This window comes from Enhydra lutris, unplaced genomic scaffold, assembly GCF_002288905.1.
Source record: "Enhydra lutris kenyoni isolate GAN:26980312 unplaced genomic scaffold, ASM228890v2 scaffoldscaffold13, whole genome shotgun sequence".
Taxonomy (NCBI): domain Eukaryota; kingdom Metazoa; phylum Chordata; class Mammalia; order Carnivora; family Mustelidae; genus Enhydra; species Enhydra lutris.
The window spans coordinates 16,637,221-16,663,658 of NW_019154097.1; the positions used below are offsets into that span (position 1 = coordinate 16,637,221).

A 26,438-nucleotide genomic window follows, 5' to 3' on the forward strand; every position below is an offset into this window, starting at 1 on the left:
CATACTTGAATGAGAAAGGGATAGTGTGGGAAAAGTCAAACCCACAGTTTAATCCCCCAGATGCCACTGCTGATCAGGAATCATAATAAGCTCTCGGCTCACCTATCACTTACGGCTTACAAAGGAATTTAGAATCTGTCTTTTCATATCAGTGTAACAAGCCGAGGAGGAATTACATCATATGATTTTGCTAGAAGCCTTGTCCTCCTCCCTCTGGTGAATCCCACAAAGAACGGCGGAGGAGGGAGACACACGCACTCAGCCAGGGAGGCCAACCAAATGGACACCAGAGGTCAGGGCAGTGGCTTTCAACCCCTCGACGACCTACAGAGCTGGCACCTGCACTTCCCCAGGGAATAACCGGACACCAGTTCATAACTCTTGGGGTTAAAATCCCTGTTCACGTAACAGGTGTGGTTCCTGTCTCCTGGCTGGACCCTGCCAGACACGGTATCTCGGCCCTAGAATGTCTCTTCTCCTGTATGGAGGGAAGGAAATCCTGTGACGCGTCATCAAAGGCATGTCCCAGCTCCACCAACCTGGGCACTCACTCGGGATGCGTTCTCCAGCTGGGCTTTCAAAATGTTACACTTCACGTGGTCGGCGACGGGGGAAGGCAGAAGCGGGGTCTGAAGAGTCTTCTCGGATACTTTTTTCTCTTCAGCCTGTGACAAACCCAAAACACATGCAACTGACTGTCAACAAAGAGGAAAGGAAACAGCTACGTGAACCTTCCCCATCAATCATAACACAGTAGAAAACACACACGCAAGTGCGTCCCCAGCTCCTTGTACGCGGGGTCCTGCTTTTAGTGTTTGCAAAGGATTCACAAGCACAGCCTTGCCTCCTCAGCCTCCTCACGTGAAGCAGGGAGAGGAAGTACTAGGAAACAGGGGTGAGGGGTCGTATGAGAAGATGGGGTGACGGGTCAGAGAGAAGTGGCTCTTCCAGCTAGGGGCACGTCTGGGACCGAAGCTTCGAGTTTTCCATCCCCTAGTGCAGTGCTGTTTCCCCCCATAACGGCCTCCTCTTATACAGATTCAATCCTGTGACTTGCTGGGGAAAGAGTGAAAAATAGGCTTTGGGATTTTTACAGCAAACCTTGCTGAAATTTCTGACTCTCCAGAAACTCGTATCTATTTCACCTCATTGCGGAGTGTCTCAAATGTCAGTATTTGGTACCCTTTCTTCACTGTTTTGTCATCTTCTAGGTACTCACTAAACATGTACCTAAAATTTATTTTTAAAGATTTTATTTTTAAGTAATCTCTACAGCCAGCGTGGGGCTTGAACCCAAAATCCTGAGATCAAGAATCCCACACTCCAAGGACTGAGCCAGCCAGGCATCCTAACAGATACCCATCATTTCTATGATGCAGTTAAAATGGATTGCCTGGGGATGGCCCATTTTCAGTGTGTCCTACACAATAGTATCTTTGAAATCATAGGCTTCGTGGCTATTTACTGTAATAGACATTACGATAATTACATAACTAGGAAGCAATACTCGTCGATCTGTACAACCAGAAATCATCTCTGATGATACACACACCACTCTTCGAATAAAGTCTTAATGTGAGCCCTGCCTAGGGCGGTCACTGCATATCCCAGTGCAAATGTGGTGCTGGGACCACAGCAGGTGCTCCATAAACCCATACTAAAGAAGATGGTAATGATATATGGCTATTATCAAAAGAGATGTGTTTAATAAGAAAGGTATAAGACCCTACAATCGCTAAAAGTCAATTTAGTGATCGCAGGCCTTGCGGCGGTGTGTCAGGTACAACACACAGGACAAAAACAAAATGTTCTCAAGTCCCCAAATGAACCCCATTTGTTAATTCAAAAGTCCAATTGAGCACCTTGGTACGTGTAGCAGGAGTGTTATGAAAGCGCTAGAGGAAGCAGAGGGTAATTGGTGGTTGACATCATTTAATAAAGGAAAGAGAGCACAGAATGCAGTTCCCCAGCGGGACTTCCAAATGCATCAAGGAGCCCTTGGTGGAATGAGTAGAATGAGGCAATTTCATGGAACAGCAAGATAAGCAGGGACAGAAGACCTGGGTTTTAATCTCAGCTCTTTCCCTGTCCAGCACCATAAAACAAAAACGATGACGATGGTGATGATGGAAAGAGACAGTCCCAGTCGCTCACATTTACTGAGAGCTTGTTGTGGGCCAGCCGCTGAAAAAGCACTTATCACTGGCTCCTCTTGTGGAGCCGTCTCCTCTGAAGGGAGATACTACCACCATCCCCATTTTATAGGTAAGAAAAACAAAGCAGAGAGACGGCAAGTCACTGGCCTAAGGTCACACAGAAAGGATGCAGGAGAGCCATGATTCACACTCAGAATCAGGTGCCTCCAAGGCTACGGATCTTGACCACTCACTCAGCCATGCTGGATCTTCTTAACCTCCCCGAGTCTCAGTTTTTTTCTTTGTAAGATTACCGTGATAAGCAAATGAGAAAAAAAAAAAAGATATGAACGGCACGCTTACGTTAGAATCTTTGGTTAGAAAACAAAACACAACTGAGAAGGAGCATCAGACATGAGGACGCTAATGATCTAAAGCCATCGAATTGGGTATGAAGAGAACAGACTGTTTTGACTGGAATCATTACCTAAAAGGCATGGAATGCCCCCCCCCACTCCCAAAACAGGTAAGTAACTCATTTATTTTGAAAGATGAGCTTGATAGTATAGGGCTCTAGGATAATTTATCTTGTGTTTGTAAATCCTGCCACGTGAAGATAATTGTTTAACACCAGCATGGGTGTTTTCACTGGTGTGTGGAGAGTTAATTTTGTAATTAGATTTCATTTTCTGCAATGATATGCTGGAATGTAAGAATTAGATTTGTTCCAAAGCCCACTTGAGGTTTTTGACAATTGCTTAAGGGGATATAGTTATACTGACAGTAATGACCGAAGATTTAAAAAAAAAAAAAACGAATGCTGCTAAAATAAGAATGAGAATTCAGCATTCATTTTTTTTCCCCTTCAAATTTAGTTCCTTTCAACTGCCTCTTTTGGATATAAAATCAAAGCTGGCTTGTTCCTATTCTACCTGATGAAGCAGGAGCTACCAGCCAGCTCTCTGAATGGACTCAGGTGAAGACCAATATAAATTTTGGAAAATCCAACTACCATTCTATGAATAGGTTTGCATCAAAGGCATCTCTAGGAGATAAACGTCCAGATTACACCGAGTCCACCATTCCAGCCTGAAGGATGGTTCCAAGAACACTGTGTGTCTCTCTTTTGCAGGACCACACTTCGTGTTTTGCATCCAATTTGAATGGCGAAAAGATGCCTTATCATTCAATATTGAAATACAGATTTTACAACATACAAATGAATGACAGTCAGGCCTTGAGAGGATTACAGTTGGAAACAGTCCATCTGTATGGGGGAAGTCATTTGGGGATAAAGAATGGATTGGATGCATTTTTTAATTGTTTATAACGTTTACACATTTGAAATCTGGTGAGATTTAAATCCCTGTGATCATTTCGGGGGCAACTCTGGACCTGAGCCATGAAACTGTCTTCTCACCACCAAATCGAGAATAGGAAGTTATCCAAATCTTCGAAGACTCAGAGGATTCTTGATCCTTGAGACTGGAAAAATCCCTGAAAGCAGGGAAGCCACTGGTTGCCAAGTGTAGGGTCACAACAACACGTTGTGGGGTCCATGGCACGGAATGTGTGATTAAGGATAAAGAAGTAACACACTTTGCTTCTATGTTTGGACAAACCCAAGGTTATCTGATATCACTTTAGTCCACTTGCTCCCTGATGCATTTCTTCAAGTGGAAGGGAAAAAAGGGGGCTCTAGGGAAATGCTCAGTAACGCACCGTTGTCTCAGATATACCTTAACCTGGAGCAAGCCAGTCCTGCTGTCGGCCCACCAACAACTACGGGTTTCACAGAGCTTGTGAGCCTTCCGAGGCTTGCTATCTGCTGTAGCTCCTTGCAAAATACGTTTGGATTCTGCCAAACTCTAGGTAAGCTTCTTCAAACCATTTATTGTGTGGATTGCAGAAAATAAGTTGGAAAACGAAGAGACTAAGAGAAAGAAGACCACGCAGGGGGCACGTGATATACTGGCTATATACAGGCCTGCCTGCTAAGCACTTGTTAATTGAGTCGATGTCGGCGCTCTCCTTCGGGAGGGATTCTCTGCAGCTGGCCATCAGGGAGGGTGGTATGGAAGAAAAAGCAGGTGAGCGGGCCCTTGATGTTGTCAAAGGGACTTGAGGCTGCCCCTTGAGGGGTATGCAAGGAAATGAGGGTCTTTTGAGAAATCCTGGAAGTCTGGTGTAGGCTGGGGGGTTGGCTCTAGTGGAGAAATAACGGCCGGCCCAGTGCGGGTAAGGAGGGAGAGCTTCCCAGGCCAGATCTTCCAAATTCTTCCTATTCCCTCCTATAAAGGGGGCGAGGCTAAGCATCGGAATGGAAAATGATTCACGAGGGAAAAAGACTACTGCTTTGGGGATTTTAAAAATTAAAATATGTATAAAATGCTGGTTCCCAACTAGGGGTGACTTTGCCCCTTAGGGGATACTTGTAGCAATGTCTGGAGATGAAGTTGGTTGTCGCACCTGGATGGGGGTTGTCCTGGGACTAGCGGGTGAAACCCAGGGATGTTGTCACGCATCCAACAACACACACACAACCGACAGCTCCTCCACGACACTCACAGCCCAGAATGTCCTGCTGAAGTCGAGAAACTCTGGTGTGCAAAACAGAGCGGCACGCTGGAGCGCAGAGGGCACTGGGCCAGAAATCAGGGGCCCCGGGACTCAGCCCCTGCTGTGCAACCTCGAGAAAGTAATTTCCCTTCCTCTGGGCTCAGATGGTAAGAAAGCTGAGCTAAATGGTAGTTTGAATCCAGCCGGGACATTCTATAGTTCTAAGATAAAATTTGGCTTCCATAAGGCTGCTCATTTGGGTAGAAGAACAGGTCTAACCAAAGGAGAGTTTTGCTGTGGCCCTTTCCCTCTCTCCTTTCTGCCTCAATCCCTCCCTTTTTTCCATCAGAAAACAAGTACTGAACCTCTACTATGTGCTGGGCACTGTCAGATGCTCTGGACTGAATCGCATCCCTGGCCACCACCCCGGAATTCATAGGTTGTAGCCCTACCCCACAGGACAGCATTTGGAGATGGGGCCCTTGGAAAGTAAAGAGATTTAGACGAGGTCATGGGATGGGGCCCTCATGATCAAATTAGTGGCTTCAAAAGAAGAGAGGAGGGGCGTCTGGGTGGCTCAGTGGGTTAAAGCCTCTGCCTTCGGCTCAGGTCATGATCTCAGGGTCCTAGGATCGAGCCCCGCGTCGGGCTCTCTGCTCAGCAGGGAGCCCGCTTCCTCTCTCTCTCTGCCTGCCTCTCTGCCTACTTGTGATCTCCGTCTGTCAAATAAGTAAATAAAATCTTTAAAAAAAAAAAAAAAAAAGAAGAGAGGGGCTCAGTTGCTAGAGTATTCGAGTCTTGATCTCAGGGTTATAAGTTTGAGCCCTACATCGGGTATAGAGATTACTTACAAATAAAATCTTAAAAAGAAGAAGAAGAGGAGGAGGAGGAGGAGAAAGAGAAAGACTGAGCTCTTTCTGCAGGTGCGGATACAACGAGAAGGCAATCATCTGCAGGTCAGGAAGAGAGCCCTTACCAGGGAACCAAACTGGCTGACACCTTGATCTTGGCCTTCCCAGCCTCCAGAACAGTGAAAAATAACTATCTATTGTTTAAGCCACCCTGTCTAAAGTATTTTGTTACAGCAGCCGGAACAGACCAATACGGATGGGTAAACATGGGAAGACGCAAATGTGGGCGACTCCTCATTGAGCTTTATGTCTAGAAGGAGGGAGAGATCCCTAACAGAGCCAGCCTGTTCGCCTCGGCACCGAGAGAAACTCCCTGTGCTGTCATTCAGCCAAAAAGAACGTAAGTACATTTCTGCTCTTAAGAGACTCAGCAGAAATGCCAGGAACAATTGAATAGAAATCCCTCCAAGACCAAGGCACATGATCTAGGAGGCAGGCCAGGGGAATAACCAGAGGTTTGCCGCCAGCCGTCCGTCCAGGCCCATCACCCAGCCCTGGTCCTCGGCACCTTGTTTATGTTGATGTGCAGAGCAGGCCAGGGTCCAGGGGCCTTCACCGTCTCCAGTTCCAGCTTCTTTAGATGGGCCGCAGCTTCGCTGAACAGGGCAGGCGGTCCTGGACTCAGTTCTACAAGTGGTGGGGGGAGGGGAGGAAGAATAAGGAAAGGTGGAATGGACAGAGAGAGCTGTGATAAAAGATGCTTACCAGAGCCTGATCCCCAGCACCCTTCTGTTTGCCTCTCCCTTGCCTTAAATCCCTTGACTATGCTCCAGCTGGTGGCTGTGAGAACACCTAAGATCAAGGCTTCAACGTCTAACTCCCCCAGGTATGAGCTGGGAGGCGTTGGACGAGTCACTCTGTCTCTCTGAGCTCCTGAGCCATTTTAAAATGAAAATAAAACTACTTACCCTGCAGGGTTGCTGTAAAGATTAGGGGAGGTCATTTACATACAAATGCATTATTAATGGCAAAACACTATGCAAATTAGAAAGTTGACTACTGGGGCTCACAGGCGTATGAAGGTGCCCTTGAAAACCAAATGCATTGATTTTAATTTCTGTACTATTTTGGATTAGTTTGCCATCACCCCTTCCACTGGCTCGTATTTATCCATTAATACAGTGAAATAGTCATTAATTATTAAGTATTCATTACATATGAAAGCTTAAGCAAGTTATTGTTTGCAATTGAGATTCGGGCAGCTGGAATAAAAAGATAAATGAGGCACAATTCTAGGCTAGTGGTGGAGACAGAGACACGTGTAGATACGAAAGACAGAGACGTGTGCAGATAGTAAAAGTTAATTGCTAAAGAGGCAAAAGGGAAGGCACTCCAAAGCCAGGAATCGGAAAGGCGTGTTAGAGAAGGTTCTGCCAACAATATCTGAGGAGTCTCCTGAAGAAATGAGTTCTGCATTCCAGGCAGAGGGAACAGCAGGTGCGAAGGATGCACTAGGAATGCAGCTCAGCCATTGGTGAAAGGAGTTTCATGTGGCCAGAGTGTAGTGAGGAATTGGGGGAGACTGAAGACCTTGGCAGGCGCCAGGCTGGGAAGGTCTGCGTGTGGCCATGCTCAGAAGTGTGGGCTTTATCTCAGGTCAGTGAAACACCACTGAAAGGACTCAAGGCATTTGGTCAGAGCTGTGGCGAGACGTCTCACTTTGGCAGCCATAAGATGAAGACTGTATTAGAGGAGGTATCCTTTAGGGGGCTGTTAGAGTTATCTGGATACAAAAGGATGAGACATGGTTCTAGAAGGGCAGTGTGGATAGTGAGGAGGGGATAGAGTTCTGATTCATCAATGCCCCGTGAATGATGAATTTCCATTTTTGACTCAGCCAACCAGAATTGTTCCCTGTGGTCTACAGTGAAAGGCTCAATAGCTCATCCTTTCACCGCTGCACAGACTCATGAAATGTCAGGGCTGGAAGATTCCTTGGCCATGCAGTAGATACCCTCTACCCCTTTTCATAGACGAGAAAGCTGAAGTTGGTCCAAGAGGGAACACGGGGTCAAGAGCAAAGACCATAATCAAAGTGTCTTGACTCCTTCCTCTAACTCAGGGCTTCCACACGTCATATGTGAGAGAAGCGGCTCCTCCCCCTCTGGTCTGTCACAGATTAATTATTTGGTAAAGCATAATAAAAGGGAGTTTCTAAAAAAACCAAATAATAGACCTACAAAATCCAAGCCCATTTTTTATTGGTTTTAATGGATGTAAAATCACTCTGGCCTATTGCTAAAAATGTTTCTAAGTGCCTGCTCTCCATTTCCATACCTCCTTTCGCCAGAATCTGAAACAGGGTACACTGGTCCTCCCTCACATCACCCTGCTCTCAGACGAGGGATGCCAGAAATGGGACAGAATAGGTTTTCCTGTAATTCGGAAACGTAGAGATTCTAGCCTCCTGGCTCCCCTCCTCTTTCTATTACTTGAGCCAGTGGAAGTAGGAACTGCTGGGAATGAGGCAGAGAGAGAACGGCTACGTTGAAATCCAGCCGGAGTTTCCTGATAAACCGTAATCTCTCAGCGGCTCCTGACGAAATGAACAAGGCGCTTGTCCTCTCCTGCCCCAACGTGGCAACCCAGCACAGCCTTTCCTGCCTTTCCATGCTACACAGGAAGGGTCTGTTTTGAGGATCTGGGGAAGCCATCCACGCCCTGCAGCATCCCTCCCTCTCACCCTGCCCTTTGCAACCCTACTTACTTGTCAGGGATTTACTGCTGGAGTTTGGAGACCTGGACGGCCCCTCCTTGTTCTCCAGAGTCAGCGAGAGGCCATAGTTCGGGTGGTGCTGGTGCTGGTGCTGGTGGTGGTGGTGATGGTGTCTGGCTGAGGCTCGGCTGGGGCCCCCGTTCTCCTCGACGCCGAAAGGCAGCCGGTCTGTGCTGCTGAGCCCTGGGGAAGGGAGCGGGTAGCTGTGGAGGGTGTCAAAGTCAGGATTTAGAAACGTCAAGGGTCTTGATAGTCCTATGTGTACTTTAAAAGATGTTCTGACCATTAAAAACCAAGAGACATCGGTTCAACAAGCATCCGCGGGGTCACTGCAAAACAGAACACGGGCATCACGGCGTTCAGAGAAAAAGCGGAGAGGGGAAATCTGTATTTATCAGAGACCCGAAACCTGAAGGAATTCTTACTCTGAAGTTAAACAACTTTCGTTCAAGAAAAGACATCCTTTAAATGGAGGAGGAAATCAAAAGCAATACTAGCAAATAATTTGCTAGCCATCCCACGACAAGATTGTGACCAGAGGGATGTCTTGGAGTCCCTTTCTCTTCTTCTCAATCACCATACCACACAGGAGACACTTGCTAAGGTGACCGCTATGACACCTGTAATTTCAATTGTTCTCTCTGTTTTTATTAAAACTGCCCTTCTGGAAGCCCATGTCATCTCCTGTTTAGAATCCGAACTGCAGTTCCTGCCTATACTGTCTCCTCCAGCCCACTGTCCCCAGAGCAGCAGCGAGGGGGAAGTTCCTGTCCACCCTGGCCAACTCCGGCAGACTCCGCTTCCCTGGGGTCGGTCTTGCATTGTGTACGTGTGTGTAAGGATGTGGAATAAGGTGTGACTTTGGCTTCAGGGAGTCACAGCCCAGCCTCACCTCTCCCAACAGGAAACGTAACCCAGGGTATCCCACTCCCCCAGGCAGCCAATAATGGGGGCAACAAAAAGTGTGCTGAGTTGAAGTTGAAATGCCCAGATTCCAGCCTTAGTTCTTCCCCAGCCTGTGCGGGAACCTTGGACAGTTGCTCTGGGCTTTGGTTTCCTCCTCTGCAACACCAGCTGGGTCAGGTGATTCTGGGCACATTTCTAGGTCTGAAAATCCTCCTTTCTCCCAACTACTTATCTAGTACTTGCTTTCTCCCAGGTAGTGTGCTAGCTATTTTACATAAAACATCCCATTTTATAGATGCATAGAACTTTGCTTCTTTGCTTGGTCCACAGTAGGTACTCCATACATTTTTGATGAAAGGAAGGAAGCGAGGGCGGGAGGGAAGTCAGAAGGATTGACGAAGCTGTGGATCTGGGATTTGAGAACAGCTATGTGGACTCCAAAGCCCGCTGGCATTATTTTCCTGTCTCTCGTATATGTTGAAAACAACATCTGTCAAGGAGGCACAGAGACTTGGGGCTCAGAAGAGAGAAAATTCCCTTTAGCCTAGGAGGACTGGAGGGACTGCCCAATTTGGGGCTCGTCTTGAATTACCTTGAATGCGAGAATGAACACCCAAGGGGAAAAATGCCTTATAGCAGAGATCTGGTGTACGTTTAGGGCTGGAGGTGGAGTTGGAAAGCTTTTAGTAAGACCTTCTGACGAATGGCAAATAGTCACCATCTCCTATGCCAGCTCAAGTGATTCTCACCCTTTGCTTGGAAAGCAAGATTGAGAAGAATTCTGAGGTTGTGCCCAGCTCAGGAGGAAAGAGTGCTGTGATTGATTAGTGATGTCTGCCACGGACTTGGACTAGAGCACTGGTGTCATGTACTTGTCTTTCCAAGTTTAAAAGTGTGTGATTTTTTATTTCAAGGAAACCCAGAGTGAGAAGTTAAACAGGGAAATAAATATATATACAGGGAGTGATAAATTGCATTTAATAACATGTCGAATAAAATATGCATGTGTGATTTTCCTTTCACAGCTACTTATGCGGAAGATAGAGCAAGACAAACGGGAAGAGAAATAGATGAGGGCCAGAGAAGCTGTCCAAATCTTGTCGGGTGAGGGTCTCTAGAAGAGCAAAGGTTTCTAAGCAGGAGTGGGAGGACCTGGGAACTCTCTCAGCTTATGCACATGAAGGGATCACCATCCCAGAGATCCTAATTCATGGAATTTTGTAGGGTTGTGGGTCTGGTAAGGAAACCACTGCTCATGGCCTCACAGACTCTTCCCTGCAGAAGTCTAGGAGGGGCCATTCGTATTGACTATGATGTAAATGGCATCCATGAGAGTTGTGAATCTGCCCTCTTCCCAGGCACCTCAGAGAAGGTCAAGTCCACCAGAGGGTACAGCAGCACCCAGCAGCCCCAAAGCCTTGGGACCATTAGTTAAAGTCCAGGAAATGAGACCAGCTATGTGTTCATGGTCAACAGAGACGGACGTTCATGTGCTGCTGGCATTCTGGAAAGAAGGCCACAAGTCCTGGTTCTCAGAGGGTGATGGAGAAGGGCTACGTAGGCTTCAGCCTCTGCTTCCACAGCTGGCAGTTGAGAAGAACTCTGGTGCGGAAGGAGAGGGCTGCCAGTGTGCCCAGCACTGTGCTAGGAATTTCAGCTTCAACTTTTGCAATTACCCTGCAAGAAAGCTGCTGATGCCTTGTGTTACACTGGGGCATAGAGGAGGGGAGAAAATGCCCTGTTAGTAAACATTAGTGAAAAATCAAATCAGATCTAATTTCTTCTCTTCATTTTTTCAGGGGAAGCCCCCACTCCCATTCTCCTTCCAACTCTAGAGAAGTGAGTGCTCAATTAGCAAGGGCTATGCCGTACAGGACTTTTTGGTCTATATTAGGGGTGGGCATAGCTCTGCAAACCTGGGGAGGGTGGGGGACTCTTATGGCCCTGCCTAATCCCACCAGAGCCTCTCCCCTCTGTGACCCTGGGTCCCCAGCATGCTCAATCAAAATGTATTGCATACTGAATAATGGGATATTTTAAATGTTATAATAATATCAGTAACATTTGTTATTATGGTATTATAGTAATTAGTATTATATTTATGTATTTCTTTTTTTTTTTTTTAAAGATTTTATTTATTTGACAGAGATACAGTGAGAGAGGGAACACCAACAGGGGGCATGGGAGAGGGAGAAGCAGGCCTCCTGGTGAGCAGAGAGCCCGATGAAGAGCCCATCTTAGGACCCTGGGATCATGACCTGAGCCAAAGGCAGACACTCAACGACTGGGCCACCCATGTGCCCCAGTAACTAGTATGTTAATAACATTACTATGTCATTCTTTATTAAATATTATAACTAGTATAAAATGGTATAATTATTCTGAATAATCCTGCCAGAACTGTGACCAGGGCAGGGCAGGAACTGGGGAGGGTCTTGAGCTGGAACAGACAACTCAACGGGGCTTTTTCTCAAGAATAAGGCCAGGAATGATGAGGGTGCTCTCAGAAGCCAACTGTCCCGTACAGTCTACCACTCAGTCAAGTTCTGGGTGACATGGGCTTCTGGGGGGCAGCTCTGGGGAGCTATTCCTAGATAAGAAATCACAGAAAATGGAGACCCTCTATTTGGTGGTTTTATACCCCCAGACAAATATTAAAATCACCAGGGGAACTCCCACATACCACTGGTGGGAATGCAGAATGGTACAGCTGCTTTGGGAAAACACCTGGCAGTTCCTCAAAAAAGTTAAACACAGAGTTACCGCACGACCCAGCAATTCCACTCCTGGGGATATATATGCCCAAGAGAAATGAAAATATGTCCACACAAAAACCTGTCCGTGAATATTCGTAGCCCCATTAATCATAATGGCCAAAAGGTAGAAACAACCCAAATGTCCATCAACTGATGAATGGATAAATAAAATGTGGTGTAGCCATAGAGTGAAATGATATTCAGCCATGAATTGGGACAAAATATTCATCCATGCTAGGACATAAAAGAACCTTGAAAAAGTCACAGTGAATGAAAAAGCCAGACACAAAAGGCCACGTGTTGCATGATTCCGTCTATGGGGAATGTTCAGAATAGGCAAGACCGTAGAGACAGAAAGTAGATTCATGGTTCCCTAGGACTGGGGAGGATCGGGGGAGACAGCAAGGGACTGCTAATGATACAGGGTCTCTTCAGGGGCGGCAGAAAGGTTCTAAAATTAGATTGTAGCGATGGCTGTACAACTTTGTGAAAATGCTAAAAACCATGGAACTGTACAGTTTAAATTGGTGAATTGTATGATACTAACTTGTATCTTTATAAAATTGATTTAAAAAAAAAATTACCAAAAAAAAAAAAAAAATTACCAGGGAAGATTTTGAAAAATATCCATGCCTAGACCCTACCCCAGACCAATGACATCACCATCGATCTCTAAGTCCAGTGGGCAGTCAGCGCTGAGCCCCACTGCCCTAGTCTGACCTCTTCACTTTGCACATGGGGAAGTGGGGCTCGCTGGGGGAATGAGGTGACCGGGTCACACTGTGGGTAACTGGCTGAGCCTGGGACACAATCCAGGACTACTGCCTCTCTGCTTGCTGCCCATCTGCTACATCTTCCCATCTGTCTTGGCTTCTATTTCAGTCAGCAAACGCACTCATCGGGAAAATCCTAAGACCTCCTCAGAACCGTACTGCCTGAGACATCCTTGTGTACACATCTTGCCTTCCTCTGTAGGAACAGAGACGGTCATGTCACGTTTCCATACCCTCCCCTGAGCTAAGCACACAGCAGGTGTTCAACTAATACTGGTCAGATTGAAAAGAAAATTAGATATCAATGCACTCAATAAATATTTAAGTGCCAACTCCTGTGCCCGGCACGGTGGTAGGCAGGGGAGTGCAAAGACAAATGAAAGGTTGTCCTTGCCCTCAAGGAGCCCACTGCTGAGTAACAAGTCCAAGGCAGTGTGACAGGTGCTTTGATGAGGCTTAAGCGAGGAGGGGCAGCTAATCTAAGCCCGGGGAAGAGCCAAGAGGGAAGAAGAGCTTATGTGCATATTGTAAGGGGAAGTTCTCATTTTTCTTTTCTGAAATGGGGAGGCAGTTGTCCCAACATCACCAAAGGAGTAATGCATCCTTGTCCCACTAACTTGAAATGCCATCTTCTGCATGTGCCAGTCACTTTCCCGAGAGCTCTCAGATCCCTGCTCTGCTCTGCTCCGACCTGCTGTGTTTCCAAGGAAATACATTTCTCAGGCTCTCTGCCCTCTGGCTTTTTTGTAGGCTTGGCCGGTGGGAGGCACTGGCAGAGCCTGGAAGGTGGGAAAAGGAGAGAAGTCAAGGTGTTTCTTCCCCATCTCTTCTGCCTCAGGTGATGTTTCCAGCAGAAGCTGTGAGTTCCCTGTGGCCCCAGGCCCTGGGCGTTGAACTGCTGCCTCCCTCTGTCCCTCCAGCTCTAGTTCTAGTGTAGCTAATCTCTGGCTTGTCTCACTGTCCAGCTTAGCTTCCTAGCTCTTCATCTCTTGTGTAACCAATTCCCCTCATGAAATTCCCTCTGTAAGATATGCCTCGTGCGGTCTCCGTGTTCCTGACTGTCCGGGATTGATGTACAACATCCACCATGGGTGCTGCTAGGTAGTTTCCCCGTAAACACCTTCGCCATGTGCGTCTCCACTGCAAGAAGTCCTGCCCCGTTCGTTATCACCGCATATCTGATTGGCTGTAAGAGAATTCTGCTGTAAAATATAAAACAACTGGCTGACAGTTCGGTTTCAATTCTCCACTGGCAAAGTTCCCATTTTTCTATCATATTAATCTTAGCTGGCGCTCATCATGGTCTGTACGGTGATGAGTAGATGGGGTGGATGATAACTACGTATATCAGCTTAATAGAAAACGCAGTGATAAAACTTACTGGAAGTGTGAAAGAAGACCCTGTAAGAGCCAGACGGCACACTCTACTAGGCCAGGAAACAATGCACCAGTTGCAATGTCATTAAGAAAGCTCAGTTACAAACACACGACAGCCTTAGCATTTCTTCCACTTTCCCCATGGAACTTGGGAACATCTAGCGACAGTCATGGGACAACGTGCCAAGAACAAACAACAGTGTAGAAAGCTTTTAGGAAACAATACAAAACTCAGCTGCAAATTCAGGTCCTACCACTTGGAAACGGATACCTCTGTTAGCCAAGGCAGAAATCGTGGAGACGAAAGTAAAAGCGCAATGCCGACTAAGATCGATCAGTGCCCCCCAAAATACATGTATGTAATACTATGAACAGTAGACCTTGAAAACGAGCGCATAGGTACAATGTACAAAATAAAATCAGTTATTTGTGCAGTGTTGCTATGACTCTAGGCTATACATTTTTGATGTAGTCAAATATTTATTTATTTTGCAATAAAGTGTTTAGAATTTTGTTATTCCACTTTTTTTTTTTGTTATTCAATTTTTCATGTTCCACAATGTCTTTTTAAGTGAATGTCCCTCTTTTATTTATCATGATTTTATCTTTTAGGGCAAAATTACTTTACAGCCAAGTCGTTATGCAAAGAAAATGTTTGCAGCGAAAATGCTTGTCGGAGATGCTTAAGGTGAAAATACGGGGCGTGTATTTATGTGTGTTTCTGGATTTTTCCTATTTTTATTGACCTTCTTCTCTGTTACTCAACCAGCACCAGATTGTCTTAATTACTTTTGTGTGTGTGTGTGTGTGTGTGTGTGTGTGTGTATTTTTTTTTTTTTTTAAATATCTGACAGGACAAATCCTGTTCCCTTTCCCACACCGTTGTTCTTCTTTTTTTTCTTGACTATTGTTATGAACTTCCTCTTTCAGATTATTTTACAGCTCAAGTTACTACCAAAAAAAAAAAAAAAATCCCATTGGAATTCTGATTTGGAGCACTAAATATTATGGATTTGAGAGAGTGTATTCTTAAGGAATAGGGTACTTTTCATCCTTTATTCAGATCTTTTAAATGTCCATCAGTTAGAATTTTTTACTTTTCCACAAAGGTAAGCAACATATATTATTAATTTAATTCCTAGGTGAATTCCAGTTTTGTCACAACTGAAAATAGGATTTCATTTATTATTATATTTCCTCTAATTTTATGCTACTAGATACACAAAATTATGGACTTTACGATATTTCTGCCTCTGGCCACTTTGCTTACCTCTCTTATGAACTGTAATTCATTTGTATTTTCCATAATCACATAAATTTTGTTTCTTCTTTTCTGGTATTTATTGCTTATTCTATTTTCTTGGCTTATTGCTTTGGTAAGGTTTGCAGAATGGTGTTGAATATTAATAGTTATTCTTATTCCTGAAGTGTGTACATTACCCAGTGTTTCAACATTAAAGTCCGGTGTCTGACAAATTCTACTTAACCAGGTTAGACATGGTCCTTTTACTCAGTCTACTAAGAATCTTGGAGCATTAGCACCCCTTATTCTGAGTTAATCCATGCTATTCCTAAGTGAACATTACTTCCTAAACTAAGTGCTTAAAAAAGATTCTTTTTTGATACCACCATCAAGCTTGTCAGTCCGGTTTTTAAAAAACACAATTTTCAAGAACTTGTATGACATTTCCCTGTCCATTCTGGCATTTCCCCAAGACTCCGTAGTTCTTCAAAGCATAGTGATGCTGACTCAGCAATGACATAACAAATTCTCTCCTTATTCCTCGTGGCCATTTTTTTACGCCTGAAGGCTTGAACTAATTTCCTGACTGTTCTCTCATCTTGGACTTCAGTTTCCTTCTCTTTGTTCTTTTCCCCCTCGGCAGTTAGTATTCTGCCTGGTTTCCTTATCAAAAAGGAGAAAAGCAAAACAGAAGCTGAGGAGTGTTTCTTCTGTCCTGTTAATCTTCAGGAATGACTATTGGAGATTACTTAAAAATAAAATCTTAAAAAAAAAAGAATGGCTGTCCTTAAACTGTTCATCTTTGTTCCAACTAAACCAGACATCTAGGAAACTTTAAAAGTCCTTTTAGAAAAAGGTCTACACCCCTTCTTTCTTTTATATGTTCCACCTTCCTTCTATTTAAAATACTGTTATGGGGTGCCTGGATGGCTCGTGGGTTAAAGCCTCTGCCTTCTGCTTGGGTCATGATCCCAGGGTCCTGGGATAGAGTCCTGCATCAGGCTCTCTGCTCGGCAGGGAGCCTGCTTCCCTGTCTCTCTCTGCCTACTTGTGATCTCTGTCTCTCAAATAAATAAATAAAATCTTGAAAAAATTAAGATAAAATACTGTTTTAAATTATGGCTCCCTAAAAGCCTTTCTCTTTCAGATGATCGATGATATATATTTACAGTCCATATGAAAAATATCCCCCTTTTAGACCCATCTTCTCTTTGGTATGAAGGATTAAACCCTAAGCTCCTCTCATTTTGTATTAACAATTTCAAGACAGGGGTGCCTGGGTGGCTCAGTGGGTTAAGCCTTTGCCTTCGGCTCAGGTCACGATCCCGGGGTCCTGGGATCCAGCCTGGCACTGGGCTCTCTGCTCAGCGGGGAGCCTGCTTCCCCCCCCCCACCGCCTGCCTCTCTGCCTACTTGTGATCTCTGTCTGTCAAATAATAAAATCTTTAAAAAAAAAAAAAATTTCAAGACATAAGAGTCATTTTTTTCCCCAAGGATCTCGCCACTCACACATTTCCAACTTAGTCTTCCTTGCTGACCAGAATTAATAACAGTAACACAGGCGGTGTTTCTTCTACCTTCCAAACAACTAAGTAATCAGGCAGGAAGGCCAAGAAATCAACAGATGTTCTGCTTTTAATGAAATGCCAATGTCTGGATGGCCAAGAAATCCCCCATCCACACTGTGCCAGCTGAAAGTCTCTCCTAGGAAAACAGAGCGAGTATCCTATCTGAAGTTCTCCAGCGTCACGTCTCGATCGCTCACCGCACGTATGCATGCTGCCTGGACTCAGAGTCACTCTGTTATCTGTTCATGACACCTGGCTTAACTCCACAGCAGGGGTCCTGAGGCAGGACCAGCTTCTAGGTAGCCCACACAGCACACAAGCTCTCAAAACACTCTAGACGTGCCTGGTCGCGGCCAACTGGCTCCTGTTTCGCTTTTAGCCTAGGTGGGGACAAGTCCATGTTCCTAATCAGAGCGAAAGCATCAGGGAGATATCGATGAATATCCCGGCAGAGCTTCCCAGCAAATGGACTTTGGATGGGTTACAGCTCAAATGGTCTTATCTGCTTACCCCAGTGTGCTATACAAATATGTCATTTTCTATGTGTGCCAAGGACAAGAAGAAGTTTCCACTAGTCCATATCCTGTCCATCAGCCTGAACTGTGGCTCTCCAATTGGGGCTCTTAGCAGAATCTCCTCAATTACCATGTTTTTACAGCAGATGGTGTCAGCCAGAATCAGACTTCCTGGCTGAACACTGGTGCATTAATCACGCTCTCTAAATACTCACAGAGGAAAAAACTCAAAAGCTAACATTTTTGGTTGCCCAGCCCTGTGCTGTCTATTAACATATTCAATCCTCTAACAACCGTTTGAAGAAGGGACAGTTATTATTATCCGTATTTTGCAGGTAAGGAAATGGTAACAGAGAGGCTACTTAACTTTCTCAAAGTCACACAGCTAGTAAATGGCAGAGCTGGGATATGAACTCAGGCAACCTGACTCGAGAGCCCAGTGCTCTCTTTAGCGCTGAGAGACTGCCTTGCCGGTGGATGAAAGGAGTATTACAATGACATTAAAAGGACACTAGCAGGCACTTAGCTTTGATTTTGTTAGGGCTTAGCTATGTGACCTCAGGTAACCTATTTCACTTATCTGGGCCCCAGACACTGCATTTTTGGCCAAACAGTCATTATGTATTTATATGCCAGGAACTACAGCTCAATGAAATAATTTGATTTGTGCCATGTCCAACTGAGAGATGAGGGAAGGTACATTTACTCATCATTGTTTCCAGGATACTTGTCACTTACATCAATTTTAATTTAGTAGAGACTGAACAGAGTGGGTCATTAGACAAACATATGCTACAAGTTCTTATTACATTTAGCGCAAGCAAGTGCACTATTTGGCCGTAAGAAGAGAGTATATTTGAAAGACTGCATCTTTTCCATAATGGGTTTGAGAAGAAAATTGTTATTAACATCTCAGAAATGGGACACATTAGGAATGTTAGGTCTGTTAAATAGGGATCATTTCTTACAGTAACTTAGTGGTTTTACTAATTTTTTTTTAAGTGACTAGAGAGAAAAGATGAAACGACCTCATTTTCCTCTTGTGCGAAAAGGTCAAATTATACATATACATATACATATACATATACACATATATACATATACATACACACACACACACACACACACACACACACACATATATAGGGCATGGTTTAGATTCCTTTATACAGACTAATGGACAGATGGGAATTTTCTCAATTTGTATTTCTTTCAAGCCATCTTCCAAGCAATCAACCTGAAACTAATTCTAGTGTTAGTTCAGGTGCTGTCTGAGTCTATAAGATTGGTAGCTGTTGTTTTGACTAGTTTATTAACTGCCTACAGCCAAAGGCAGAGTCTTCTTCAACATCAATTCCCGGTGCCTATGATAGTACTTGGCACAGCGTAGAAACACAGTAAATATTTGCTGAATAAATGTTGTAGTGCATTAAAGTTTAATTCTCCTTAGGTAATTTATCAAGTGTCTATTCATAAAAGCTTCACGTTGGTCAGAAGCTCCTCGTTGTTCCTAACACTAAACAGCCTCTGTAAAACTGTAGAACATTCCACATCTTAAGGAGCAATGAGAGGCTCTTCATGTCTCCTGGTGGCTGCATCTGTCCTGTGTGAGAGAGAGTAGTGGGGTATGTGTCCGCATCTTTGAATCTGGAATTTTCCTTCGGTGAAAGTGGTATCAAATGGTTTTACCAAACGGCTGTAAGTAGGTAGGCAGACCTTGATAGAGTTTTTGCTAGAAAATACATTTAACCTAACGTGACTCCTACTAAGTTTATAATGTCTTTCTGATTGTTTGAGGCACAGAGAAGCTGTGAGAAGGGCTTTAGAAAAACTTTGTGGTGAAATCTAGGATTTTAACAATTCCGGATCAATTTCAGGATCTGAGCCCAAGGAATAAATATTTCATGAGTGCATTTCTGCACAGAGGCTCATGACTAAGAGTTTATTCAATCTCTTTCCTGCCTTAAAAAAAAAAATACTGACACAAATATAGTTGTTTTCTCTTACAGCATTCACTTGTAATAAATCTAACAGTGCTTTCCCTTCTCGGTTTCCTAGGGACTTTTTTGGGGGGGGCCTCTCATTTCTGCATTCCGGGGTCCACTTTTTGCTTTCAACGAAGATTTTCTTTGATCAGGTGGGTAGTGACATTAACAGACTCACCCCTCACCACTTCTTTAAGTGCATCCCCAAACAGTATCATCTGGGAGGCCTCAAGGAGCAGCAAGACAAAAAAAAAAATCATTGCCACGAACACGCAGCTACGAGCTGTGCAGGATAACGTCTAAGGAGCCCGTCTTTGCACCGTGAAAGAGCCATGGCCGGCTTGGGCATGAGCTGAGTGTTATTTTTTCCACTAGGCAGACAGCATCCAACTCATCAGAATGAATGAAATTAAACTATTATTCATTCCAGAATGAAGTTCAAGCTAGATGAAGAAAATGCACGCTCTGTTAAGGGCAGGTTTTAGACGTTCTAATTGCACAAGACAGCAGCGGGAGCGGGAGCGGGAGCGGGAGCGGAACACTGGGTATGTGTTCCTGAGGTGATACAGAGGAGGATTCATCTATTTCGGTTTTTGTGTTTTAAAATCTCCCCAAGTGATCCTTTCTCCGTTCCACAATTCATGTAGGTTTTCCAGAAGCTTCTCCCGTAAACAGACTTGGTTAGCCTCTGAAGATATACACTGGACCTAATATTAAGGGCCCGTTTAATTGCCTTGAATATAGATACAGCCTCCATTATTCAGCTGCGGGATGAAGCTGGCTTAGCCGTTAGCATAGCAACAGCTTTTGCTTTTGAGGTTTCTGCTGTTGGAAGTGGCTGTTGAAGCCATTCACAATTCAGGAGGGGATGATTAGGTAGGTTCTGTGGTCTTCTTACAACACGAGCCTATGGGGATGTTCCTCTAATTATTCTCACCCTGCTTAGCGGACTGCCTGGACTACAGCAGTGGGGGTGTTTTAAATTCTGCAGCCTTTGCAGCAATAAAACCGCTGGCAAGTCTTGGGAAACAGTGGGATTTTAGGCCTGCTCAATTAGGACTTTAATTGTGACTGAAAGTAAACCCTTGCTTCCGCGGCCAATGCACTGGGGAAATTCACAAAGTCTGAGTGAGTATTTAAGAAGTTGGAGTGGAGGGGCGCCTGGGTGGCTCAGTGGGTTAAAGCCTCTGCCTTCGGCTCAGGTCATGATCCCAGAGTCCTGGGATCCAGCCCAGCATCAGGCTCTCTGCTCAGCAGGGAGCCTGCTTCTCCTCCTCCCCTCTCTCTGCCTGCCTGTCTGCCTACTTGTGATCTCTGTCAAATAAATAAAAATAAAAATTAAAAAAAAAAAAAAAAGAAGTTGGAGTGGAAAGTTCTCCACAAACTCCTAAACAGGAACGGAAAGATGGGTGCTAGAAATCAAGTCCTTTACCCTGTCTATTTTCATGTTGTCCAGATTCTTTTTTCTGATCTCCAGGGCACTGTATCATGCTGATTGTTATCTGAGTTTCTAGAAATCTGCTTTCAAAAAATGTCTGGTAAATATCAACTCTTTCCATCCTTCCCTTGCTCCGCTATTAAAAAGGCTATGATGACACGATTAATTTTACTTCATCAGTCTGGTCTGTAATAAAGAGCACGGCGTAAGAGCAGAGCTTCCAGATGGTTCAGGGAAAACATGTAACAAATGGCATTCAACAAGATGAAAAGGTAGGCAACCTTGCTTCTAGAGAAATACAATTAAAATGGACATTCTGATTTTTTTTTTTTAAAGATTTTATTTATTTATTTGACAGAGAGAGATCACAAGTAGACAGAGAGGCAGGCAGAGAGAGAGAGGGAAGCAGGCTCCCCGCCAAGCAGAGAGCCCGATGCGGGACTCGATCCCAGGACCCTGAGATCATGACCTGAGCCGAAGGCAGCGGCTTAACCCACTGAGCCACCCAGGTGCCCAGGACATTCTGATTTTTACCCATCAAAGGTTTAAAAGACCCAGTTAAGGCTATGCGCTTGCTCCCTGTAGGATGGGAGGCCCTGTCAAGTCGCTGGTGTGCTGGGAGGCCTGGGGGAGATACATGTAATCAAGTAGAATATCTTCAGAGTGAAACTTTGTTAGGCAATGTCCAAATTAAATATGCACGTACCTCTTTAGCCAGCGCCCCTGTTCCCAGGGAGTTTCTCTACAGATGGATTTACTCAGGTGCATAAACGGAACGTAAAATGACAGCAGAAAAACTGTAATTTTAGAGATTGGGGGCAGCCTAAAGGACCGTCATGTATGACTGGTTAAATACGAGTACTTATTTATACGTGGAATAGCTCCTGGATTGACACAATGAAACACTAACAATGTTTGCCTCTGGGGAGAACTGCGGACCTAGGGAATAAGAAGGTGGAGAGGAAAAGTAACTTTCAGGTATTTTCCTCTGAATTTTTAACCACCATATTACCTACTAAAATAAGTGAAAAAGCACAGCAGTTCCCTTTATTACTGACTTTCTACTTAGCCCCCTAATTGTTAAAAGCCTCCTCTGCTTTGTAGAAGATGAAGTCCTAAGCTAGACAAGTTGGGAAGAGAGCGGATGCTGTTTCAATTCTCCCAACTTCTGGATCTCCATTGTACCCACAGAATGAATTCTCAGTGGTCTCACCAGTTCCTTCTTCCACCAGTTTTGCCGTCAGCAGATGGGAAAGCATTGTCCACATGCCGCCTGGATAGTTACTTCCTAGTATTCTCAGACAGAAATATCATCTTCCTTTCTTTTTATTCTGTCTCAAAAGATCCCCACGGTGTTTCTGCTCTTGGCTTGTTCGAGTTTCAGAGATGTGTCTTATGTATTGTGCTAACCCTCCTCTTTTTTTTTTTTTTTAAGATTTTATTTATTTATTTGACAGAGATCACAAGTAGACAGAGAGGCAGGCAGAGATAGAGAGGGAAGCAGGCTCCCTGTGCTAACCCTCTTCTAACTGATCTTTCTCCTGGAGCCAAGCACCTCTTTCCATTGCTAAACTTAGACCATACATCCCAAGCCAGCAGCCTTTAACACAGACCATTCCTTGGGGGAGACTGAATTTCTTTGACCCGTCTCTCACCACATGGACTGCTAAGGCCTTAAATCTCCAAAACCACCAAAAAGTGCTGCTAGCCACCACCAAACATGGTGCAAACCCCCTTCCATGGATAATATCCTTTAATTCTGTTCAGGGACACCAAAAAGGAGGCACAGAGAAGAAACCCAACAAAGGTCACATGGCTGGGAAGTGGCAAAGTTGGGATTCAGAGCATGGAAGACACCAGAGCATTCACACATCACCTCGTGGGAAAAGTGCAGGACTCCTGCCCCCAACAAAATCACCACTCCACATGGGGCCTGCAGTCTGTCCCTCATCAGTGGGCAGTATCCTGCCATTTTGCTTCTGCAAGCTTCTGCTTCTTCCCCATGATGGGTTCGAATCTCTGCATGGGTCCCTACGCTGGTGTGTCCAGGCCACCTTCTTCACCAGTGGATACAGTTCTCTAGACCCTTGCTTCCAGTGGGAGAGCAGAACAACGACAGATTCAGTTTGACAGACTTGGGAGAAGGAACTCAGGGTGAAATTAAAGCCATATAAAGAAACCCTAGAATTTTCGTGTTCTTCTACTTCACTGTGAACCTAAGCAAGTGCAAAACTATGCTGAGTAGCCATCTCTAGCTCCTTCTTATGATGTATCTGTTTACTTTTTGATAGCATGCCTACTTAAAAAAAAAAAAAAAGGAACTGGCGTCTAAATGAGTTCAAATTGAACCATAAGACAAAAGCAAACCTGATAGGAAGCTGTGCTTTTCCAAGGGGAGGTCCTACACTTGTCCATCACAGACTCGCCTGGGGACTTCAGATGAAGTTTCCTTAGGGCTCACCATCAACCACTTAAATAGAGTCTAGCACTTTCTATTTTTAGTAAGCTATCCAAGCAATTCTTTGGCTCCCTAATTCTGGGGAAGTTGGCCAGTTTGCAGAATTATTTAAGATTTCTTTTGCAGAGGCTCAGCTGAATATCAATTTCACATTAGTTTCACCTTTTAGATACTCCTGGGGCCTCTTAAAAATGTGCTACTTTTCATGTGCAAAGGGACTCTTAAGAGCAGTTTGTGTTTCCCTCTCTTTGCCCCATTGTGCCTTACCTCTGGCATTTGCTGGTTGCCTCCTGGAGGGAAATAGCAGAGGCAAATCATCCTTAAGCCTATTTAATGTATTTACCTGGTCCTTTTGGAAGATTCAGTACAGTCAGGGAATTGACTTAGAGCTGAGTTTGGGAAATATTGATCCAAAGGATCAATATGGCTGCTCAGGGAGTTTTCTGATGAGCTCAGATCTTAAAGGACTAGTTAAAAGCTGGAAAGTCAAGGGCAACAAAAAGGATCTATTATTAGTTGTGTTCAGACCAGGACCCATGAGGCTAGAGTCACTGACCTGGAAGGATGGTGCCATATTAACAGGCAAGGAAAAAATAAGCAGTACTCCCATACTGTCCTTATTCCTTCATCTCTGCTGTTAAGAACCCTTTTCAGTGGAAATGGTAGACCAAGAAACGAAACAGGCAAGTGGGTTTTGAAGGCCAAGATAATCACCTGGCACGATTTCAAGTCTTTCAGTCCACATGAATTACATCAATCTGACCATACTGTCAGCTCACTGTTCAATATTCTGAGTGAGTCACGGAAAAATAAAAGAGATGATCCAAGACTGGTAAATACCCGAATTTCAAAAATGCAAGAAGTTAATTCCGTTAATTATGGAGTCTCGAGCTTGGCGGTGCAGGCAGATAATAACTCCAGAAGAAATGACTAGTTCAGGGGCTCTGGGGACAGACGCAGTGGATTGCCTCCAGCAGAGTGGTTCATTAAGAAGAAAATAATGTTCAATCTCTGCTCCTTTGGAAAGGGGTTATCGAGCAAATGCAGGTTCTAGATTGCAACAGGAGTGATGGTAAGGTGTTAGGGGTTACGAGACCTCTGGGAAGGGTAACAGGGTCACTAGACCACTGGTGCGTAGGGACATGGATGCTGGTGGTGGTGAGTGGCTTTCTAGTTAGTAACCAGATCTCGGGGTAGTGAACTGCTCAACATAATCTAGTACTAGTCTCATGGATACAGAGAAATCAACAGGGTCCCAGATGGCGAGATGGTCATTGGTGAGAAGCGTCAAAGCCCAGGGGCCGAGAACGCGGGCTGGGAGTTGGACCTGCACGCGTGACAATGGCAAGCTTCTCGCTCAACCCGAAGCCCGAGCTTCCAAATGTGAGCAAAGAGGACACTGCGCATCACACAGAGTGGCCCGGAAGATCAAGTGAAGCGACCCACATAGGGCTGGGTGCGCGCATCTAGCTGACAGTCCCTGCGTGTTCTTGAGGATCCCTGTCAACCTACCAGGGTTTCTGGTGCATCTCCAGCATCATCTGCCCCGTAGCAACCACATGCGTCATGCCAGTGCTTTGGAAGAGAACACCACAGACACACTGGGTCATATTCCAACGATGAAGCTGAAGCCAGAGCACAGCTGATGGTCAGCACGCTACCCAAACGCGACGCCCTGGGCTAGGTATAGCTGTTCAGATACCTTCGGACCAGCTCAGGGATGACATGCTGCCTGTTATCTAGCTAGATAGTTTTTTTTTTTTTTTTTTTAAGATTTTATTTATTCATTGGACACAGAGAGAGAGCACAAGCAGGGGGAGCTGCAGAGGGAGATGGAGAAGCAGATTCCCTACTGTGCAGGGAGCCAGATGCAGGGCTCGATCCCAGGACGCTGAGAGCATGACCCAAGCCAAAGGCTGACGCTTAACCAACTGAGACACCCAGGCGCCCCTGGTTGGACGTTTCTGTTAGAATGAATGTGGAATAATTCATTTGCTGAACAGACATTCATTGAGCACCTGCTATCTATCAGGCACTGGGGAACAAAGGCAAACATGGGACAAAGCTCACACTTAAAGAACGTACAGTCTCCAGGATGATGAACAAAAGAGGCAGTTTTAATGTAAAGTAGTGAATGCAACATTGATATAGCAGGGCTGAGGGGCAGGCATAGAGCAGAACACAGAAACTAATCCACTCTGCAGAGGTGGGGGTGGTTGGAGTCCTGGGGAGAAGACGCGTCTGAGCAGAGGCATCTAAGGGGTGAGCAGGAATTGGGCAAGGGAGATGGGAGTGAGAGTGTTCTCAGCAGAAGGAACAGTATTTGCAAAGCACAGATGGGAGCAACAGCAGGATATGGTGCATGCCAGGAACGACCAGAAGCTTGGTGGTGTAGAAATTTAAACAGGAGGGTAAGAAATGGGGCAAAACGAGCTAGAGCAATAGAATGGAAGCAGACAGCAAAGGAATTCCATACAGAAGGCCTCGAGCCTCACCCTACGATGCTGGAGAACTCTGGCAGATGTCCATCATCGGAATGACTGTGAGGACAAGGAGCTTGGCAGGAGCCTGGAGTCAAGGAGACCAGGAAGAGCACCTCTGATGCAGAGAGAAGATGCTGCTGCAAGGTCAGAGTGGGACACGTCAGGAGCTGAGTAACCCTGGGGACTGCCTGGATATGGGTGGCAAAGGGGGAAGAAAAGAGCCATGGATGGAGGACGTATACGTTCTTCTTGCGGGTAGAGGAGAATCAGTTAGTATCTTCTTCTTTCTCCAGTAAAAGATGATGAATTTGACTCTGACATGAGTTTGACATGTATATGGGTTGAAATGTCAGTATAAAAAACTCATAGATAGGAGTAATCTGGGTTAGCAATAACGACTCCAGAGTCCACAGCTATACAATGGTGCCAGCAGGAGACGCAGGATCTACTGTGATGGCAAGAAAGGCAGTGGGCAGAGGAAGGACCCCTGGAAAACACCAACACTTAACAGGAAAACAGAACAATGAGGCTGTTACAAAGACCGAGGAAAAAGTTAAAGAGCTAGAGAACCAGAGAGCACAGCAGCCAAGGGCACAGAATTTCAAGAAGCCACGA

The 26,438-nt window shown here is 45.0% G+C and overlaps 1 protein-coding gene across 1 annotated transcript in view; it reads right to left on the reverse strand.

Annotated features, from left to right (window-relative positions):
* The window catches only part of LOC111145823 (erythrocyte membrane protein band 4.1 like 4B), a 125,833-nt gene that overhangs the window by 26,835 nt on the left and 72,560 nt on the right, over positions 1 to 26,438 (reverse strand). Inside the window, exons 16-18 of the mRNA XM_022501076.1 lie at positions 8,313 to 8,524; positions 6,114 to 6,232; positions 540 to 665 (exon numbers count right to left, since the gene is read on the reverse strand). Coding sequence (XP_022356784.1) covers positions 540 to 665; positions 6,114 to 6,232; positions 8,313 to 8,524 — 457 coding nt within the window. The remainder of the gene's footprint in view (positions 1 to 539; positions 666 to 6,113; positions 6,233 to 8,312; positions 8,525 to 26,438) is intronic.